Source organism: Octopus bimaculoides, chromosome 19, assembly GCF_001194135.2.
Source record: "Octopus bimaculoides isolate UCB-OBI-ISO-001 chromosome 19, ASM119413v2, whole genome shotgun sequence".
Classification (NCBI taxonomy): domain Eukaryota; kingdom Metazoa; phylum Mollusca; class Cephalopoda; order Octopoda; family Octopodidae; genus Octopus; species Octopus bimaculoides.
Genome location: NC_068999.1, coordinates 6,846,072 through 6,853,336, shown reverse-complemented (window position 1 = coordinate 6,853,336; position 7,265 = coordinate 6,846,072). Strand labels below are relative to the sequence as shown.

The window sequence follows — 7,265 nt, the reverse complement described above, 5'->3', positions numbered from 1 at the left end:
TTTTTTTCCTTCCTTTCCCCCTTCCAAAAAGAAAAGCTCTACATTGTATTTGTCCCATCTTCGTTGAGCCCTGTGTGGCTAATAAAAGAAATGTATCTATCTGTCTATCTATCTATCTATCTATCTATCTATCTATCTATCTATCTATCTATCTAACTAACTAACTAACTAACTATCTATCTATCTATCTATCTAATTATCTAACTATCTATCTATTTATATCTATATATATATATATATATATATATATATATATATACACACACACACATACACACCACGCGTGCACACACACACACCCATACACACTACGCGTGCACACACACATATTAAAATTAAATGAGTAACACTGCGATGGATTGGCGTCCTCTCCAGCTGGGGAACATATACGCCATTGAAACCAGGAAACCAGGCCCACGAGCCTTGCTCGGCTTTAAAAGGGCGCATTTATTATTTATTATTATTATATATATGTGTGTATATTCACATACAAAATATACAGTGGAAATAGTTTGTTACTTTAGGATGAAAACTTTTCAGTAACAATAACCAGCTGATAGTTTTAAATAATGAGTTTGGGTCCTGTTAATTTTGATTACAATAACTAATTAGGAAAGGATGCTGTTCTAAGAGGTGAGAGTGCTAAAGTGTATCCTTGACATCAAATGCAACTTAATGTTGGTGATGTAGTAACTGTCAATTCTCCAGTTACCCTGTGAACATAATGTCATCTAGATGTGAGTCTACATAACGATGATGATATAAGCATTCTTAATCAGATCTTAATAAGGCATTGTACTAATTTCATAGAAGTCACCATCCATTTGAAATACCTTAGTTACCATATTTGGTGGTATATAAAATGCGCTTATTTTTGTTTTAAAATGTCTCGGGGGGGAAAAAGCACTTCTGGTCCCATGTGCAAGGCTGGGCCTCTTCTATATGCTTTAATGACCCGAAAACTTTTTGTTCCAAATATGCGCTGCTAAATTTAGGGTTCTTCTAATATGGCCGTGTCGCTTTTATGTCATCAAATACAGAAGTCAAAGGCTAACTGGCAATAAGTTTTGCAGTGAAAAACAAAATTATTTTGAGAGGTATGGGAGATAACTTTGGATACTATTCACTGTTATAATAATAATAATAATCTACTGCAAAGGATGGACTTTACCATTTTTGCTGAATAACGATAGGAGAATCACAAAGTAAATGTACATGATTGTGCACTGATGTTTTATTGAAGATGGTTAAAGCAACTCCAAGTCATCATGGGTTGCCTCCCTTACTTCTTGAAATCAAATTATTTCGTTCGTCATTAATGTCGTTTTATTGTCCATTTGCACGATTCAAACGAAACCTCATTGACCGGATGCCCTTTCTGTCGCCAACTCTCGATTGTTTCCAAGCCCGGTAATACTTCCTCATGATCAGGGCCGGCCCTAGTATTGCTGGCGCCCCCTAGCATGTGGTGCCTGAGTTGTCAGTACCTTGAGCCGGCCCTGTTCATGACCGGGCATGTTTTCGTGGAAGATTGGAAACAAGTGACATGACATGTATGATAGTGTCATACAAGCTCATTTAAAACTATCAAATCGTGTCAAGAATAGAAGATACGAACACACATGCATGCATGTGCGCACACACACTGCATATGTACATTCATATACAATCAGATTCTGTCAGTCTCCCAAATCCATTCACAAGCGTTTGGTTGGCCTGGGCTATGTTGGAAGACACTTGCCCAAAGTGCCACACAATTGAACTGATTACATCACATAATTCTTCCTTCCTCTTGAAGTGTAGGGCATCGTTCCCAGTGAGAAGATCCTTATAATATTCTGTTGCTGACCGTGTTGTTTGTGTCTCTGTTGCAGCTCTTTCTTCTAAAACAGACGAAGAAGTTATTTCAAATGGAGTTCCAGGAAAAAAATCTCATAAAACAGATAACGAGGACAAAGACAAAACAAAACATTTAACGAAAAACACAGATGATGACGACGAAGAAGAATACGATTTCATAGAACAGCCTTTATCAAAAAAATCTAATGTAAATGACTATGATGAAAGCACAGAAAATGATCAACATACCAAATCGTACAAATCTAACACTGTTTCGAAATCGCAAGGTAACAAACTAAACAGTAATAAAGAGAATAATTCAAAGAAAGGTAAAAATTACAATAAAGACATTTCTCCAACATTTAACAACAACAAAGATGAAGTAATAAACAGGTAAGTTTTGGTTTTGATTTTGTTTATTTGTAGTTTTTTTTTTCTTTCTTTTGTTTTTCCTTCTTGACGTCATGTGATGGTTGTAAGATAAATGTCGCCCTTGTACAAACGATGTTATTTGTTTCTTGTCTGCCATGGTAAAAATATTACTTTACTTGGAAACGGATGAGGGTTGACAGCAGGAAGGGCATTCAGCTGTAGAAAATCTACCTCAACAAGTTCCATTTGTGTCATGCGCACATGGAAATGTGGATGTTGAACAGATGATGATTGGTGATGGGGTGGGGGCATCTGGCTGTAGAAAACTTGTCCCAACAAATTCCATCTAACCCATGCAGATTGTGTGACCATGTCACAGCTTACTCAGTGTGTTATGTTACTGGGGCCCCTATATATTGATAGGTAAATGTAGACTTGGGAATAAGGGGATGTTTAGCGGTGCACTCTGTTTGGCTGTGTGGTTAAGATGCTCTCTTTGCAACCATGAGGTTTTATGTTCAATCCCATTGTGTGGCACTTTAGGCAATTGTCTTCCATTATAGTCTTGGGCTGACCAATAATTTGTGATTGAATTTGGTCAATGAAAACTGTGGAAGCCTGTCATGTTTGTTTGTGTGTGTCTGTCCCCTCACTGCTTGATAGCCAGTGTTGGTTTGTTTACATGCCTGTAAGTTGGTGGTTCAGCAAAACAGGCAAATAAAATAACTACCAGATTTAGAAAAAAAAAAAAATTACTAGGGTCAATTTTGTTCAACTAAAAAACTCTTTGAGACAGTGCTCTAGCATGGGCACAGTTCAAAGAATGAAATGAGTAAAGGATAAAAAAAGGCATAGCAAAATATCTCTTAATATATTCTTGCTGATTATGGTGGCGAGCTGGCAGAATCGTTAGCGTGCTGGGCAGAATGCTTAATGGCATTTTGTCTGTCTTCACGTTCTGAGTTCAAATTCCACCAAGGTCATCTTTGCCATTCATCCTTTCAGGGTCGATAAAATAAGTACCAGTTGAGTGCAGGGGGGAGCGGGGTGCAGTTGACTTAACACCTCCCCCGAAATTGCTGGCCTTGTGCCAAAATTAGAAATCAATATGTTCTGGCTGATTCAAACACAAATATGCTAGTCGCTGTTGTTTATGTCACAGGAGAAAGAAAAAAAAAAGAACTTCTCCCTTTTACAACAACAATGTATTCATAACATATTTGGCTGAAAATGTCTGGCTATGTCAATATATCTGTTACGACTTTGCTTCTGCTATTAAATATTTAGCTTCATGTTTGTCCTTTTTCCTTTAATTTCAGATTAGAGAATGATGTAAAACGCTTGAAAGCAGATCTTCAGTCTAGTCGTAATTCCGAACAAGAGTTACGGTCACAAATTACAAATATGTCACTGTCAGACAAATCCATGCGGTCAGAATTATATCAACTTCAGCAAGACAATGAAAATTTACAGAACAAGTAAGTGTGGGGTCCAGCACTGAACTAAATGTTTGTTGGCTCACTGGGGGTTGTTGTTTCATCATCATCATCATCATCATCATCAACATCATCATTGCCACCACCATCACCACCACCACCATCATCATCATCATCATCATTGCCACCACCACCACCACCACCATCATCACCATCATCCCCTTCATCAACAACACCATCATCATCATCGTCACCATCAATCACCACTATCACTCATCATTACCATCCAACATCATCATCATCATCATCATCATTGCCACCACCACCACCATCATCATCATCATCCCCTTCATCAACAACACCATCATCATCATCATCATCGCCGTCATCATTATCATTACCACCACAACCATCACTATCAGCAGCAGCAGTGTTTTTTTTTTTATATTGTCTGTTTTGCCATGCTGGCATGGGTTAGATGTGGCCTGTCCAGACAGATTTTCAGATTGAAAGTTAATGAGAGGAGCCACGAATATAGTAGTAGTAGTTGTTGTTGTTGTTGTTGCTGCTGCTTGAGTAAAACCTCTGACTAAAAGTATTCTAACCATGACCATCATGTCTTTTAAGAGGTATCTAGGATTCCATTATCCCGTCCATCATGTTTTTAGTTACAAAATTGTCAAAGAGATATCCATGTATGAATATGTTTTGATTTTATTTCTGTTAATTCTTCAGACTACACAATCTGGTGACCTGCAGACAACAAGATAAACAGAACCTCTCTATCTTGGAGCGTAAACTACAAGAAGAGCGCAAAGGAAAATGTGTAATAGAGCAACAGCTGGCTTCTGAACGTAAGGCTAAAAAAGCCGAAGAGTCTGCAACCAGGGCTGTTTTGTTGGCTGCTGCAAGGTGGTGTTATTAATCTGGCTTTCTTTCTTTTAAACATCTTTGTCTTCAATCCTTTTGATATCAACCCTTCTGAGATTGCCCCTGCTTCTATGACACAAACACTCTGTTTTGAAATAATCTAAATTAAAATAATTGCAGCGTGGAAGGTGTTTATAAGCCATTTAAAATAACACACAAAAACCGTTAGATTCACTTCAACATTTAAATTTAATTTGTCAAAATATTTTTGTCACTTTGAGACCGCAACAAAAATATTTTGACAAATTAAATTTAAATGTTGAAGTGAATCTGATGGCTTTTGTGTGTTATTTTAAATGGCTTATAAACACCTTCCACTCTGCAATTGTTTTCGTTCCAGCCCACAATCTCAGATCAGGTCACTTGCTATGCAAGTACATCTCCCTAAATTAAAATTTCATGTTATGTTTCGAACACCAGCTTAATAACGTATATTTATATTAGTTAATGTTTATATTCCCAGAGATGAATGTTCAGAAAACTGCAAAGCTCGACGAAGAGATACCGAAAATGATCTGAAACAGTTGCGGAGAGAATTAAAGGTCAGAGAAGAACAGTTTAGACAGGTAGAAAGAGAAGTACAGGTAACTAATGTCTTCCTAAATCTCTCTTGTTTGTTGTTGTTTTGGCCCCAGGTTAAACGTGGTGGAGCGGGGCAGACATATGGATCACAGACATTTTTGCTTTAAAAAAAAACTCATCTTTTCAGATATAGATTTTCTATGACCTGGTGCTCTTTCTGTTGCCAACCTTCAACTGTTTCCAAGCAGGATAATATTTTCTTTTAGCTAGACGTTTTTCATGGAAGACTGGAAACAAACACCATCATTTGTATGGCAGTGATGCTCCATTACAACCATTACATGATGTCGAGCCAAGGACACACACACACAGAAGTCTGTTGCGGGCTCCTTCCTGACCAGCTCCTGTCAAACCATCTAACCCATGCCAGTATGGAAAGCAGATGTTAAACGATGATGATCATACACACACATATACAATGAGCTTCTTCCAGTAGCCATCTACCAAATCTACACACAGGGTTGGCCCAGGACTTTAGTAGAAGGCATTTACTCAAGGTGCCATGCTGTGGGACTGAACTCAAAACCACATGGTTGGGAAGCAAATTTCTTACCACATGGCCATGACTATGCCTATGAATATGTAAAAGAATATCATCATCATCGTTTAACATCCGCTTTCCATTCTGGCATGGGTTGGACTGTTTGACTGACCACTGGTCAGCCAGGAGGCCACACCAGGATCCAATCTGATCTGGCAGTGTTTCTGCAGCTGGATGCCCTTCCTAATGCCAACCACTCCGAGAGTGTAGTGGGTGCTTTTTACGTGCCACCAGCACGGGAGCCAGTCAGGCAGCACTGGCATCGGCCACATTCAGATTTTATGTGTTACTGGCACAAGAGCAAGTCAGAGTGGGGAGGGAGCTGGCATTGACCACAGTTGGATGGTGCTTTTTACATGTCACTGGCACGGGGAGCCAGTCAGGTGGCACTGGCAACGACCCACGCATGAATGGTGCTTATTGTGTGCCACTAGCACAAGATCCAGTCAGGCGGCACAATGGTACTTATTTTGTGCCACCAGCACGAGACCCAGTCAGGCAGCACTGGCATTGGCCACATCTACAATTTCCATTCTTGATTGTGATTTGATTTTTGATTTTACTTGACTCAAAAGGTTTCCTCAAGCACAGCTTGTCGCCTGTCGATTCAAAGGTACTTTTTAAATGGGTTGGTTATGCGACACTGGTATAGGCTATGGCTGTGATCTCACTTTACTTGCTGGGTCTTAATCACAGCATATCTTCCAGAGGTCTCCAAAAACGAATTCCACAGTTACAAGACAAAAGTGGTTTTCTTTTACAATTTCAGAATCTTCGTCAATACAAAGAAAACCAGAATGAAACAGAAATTTTAATGTCAGCACTTGCGGCAATGCAAGACAAAAATACACACCTGGAAAACAGCCTGAGTGCAGAAACCCGATTAAAATTGGATTTATTTTCTGCACTTGGGGAAGCTAAACGGGAAATTGAAATTCTGAAAAGTAAGTACATGTTAACCTGTCTCTTTCTTTTTATATTTATTTATTATTTATTTAACCCTTTAGCATTCAAATTATTCTCTCAAATGTTCTGGTTTTTTCATTCACATTGTTTTTAATTAGCCTTGCATTATTTTGTTGCTTCAAAATTTTGAAGATGAGATTTGTGTATTTTATTGTGGCATTGAAGGGCAGGTGTGATAGGCTGGATAGAACATAAGGCAGGAAGCATATCTGGGCTTCATATGGCTGGTTTAAATGCTAAAATATGTCCTGTATTTGATATATGATGTAAGGACAGGTGTGGCTGTGCGGTGAGAAGCTTGTTTCTCCCCGAAAGGATGAAAGGCAAAGTCGACCTCGGAAGAATTTGAACTCAGAACATAAAGACAGGCGAAATATTGCTAAGCATTTCACCTGGTGTGCTAACGATTCTGCTAGCTCGCCACCTTGCTTCAGCAAAATATCATCATCGTCATTTAACGTCTGCTTTCCATGCAGGCATGGGTTGGTCAGTTTGACAGGTGCCAGTCAGGTAGAAGACTACCCCAGGCTACTCTGTTTGTTTTGATAGGGTTTTTAATGGCTGGATGCCCTTCCTAACACCAACCACTCCACAGAGTG

General features: G+C 39.0%; 1 protein-coding gene across 1 annotated transcript in view; it reads left to right on the top strand.

Moving 5' to 3' along the window:
* Positions 1–6,775, top strand: part of LOC106873082 (macoilin) — a 76,637-nt gene extending 69,862 nt beyond the window's left edge. Inside the window, exons 7-11 of the mRNA XM_014920302.2 lie at positions 1,875–2,232; positions 3,531–3,689; positions 4,383–4,559; positions 5,041–5,161; positions 6,470–6,775. Of these exons, the coding sequence (XP_014775788.2) occupies positions 1,875–2,232; positions 3,531–3,689; positions 4,383–4,559; positions 5,041–5,161; positions 6,470–6,760 (1,106 nt within the window). The 3' untranslated portion in view covers positions 6,761–6,775. The remainder of the gene's footprint in view (positions 1–1,874; positions 2,233–3,530; positions 3,690–4,382; positions 4,560–5,040; positions 5,162–6,469) is intronic.
* Positions 6,776–7,265: the final 490 nt, after the last annotated feature.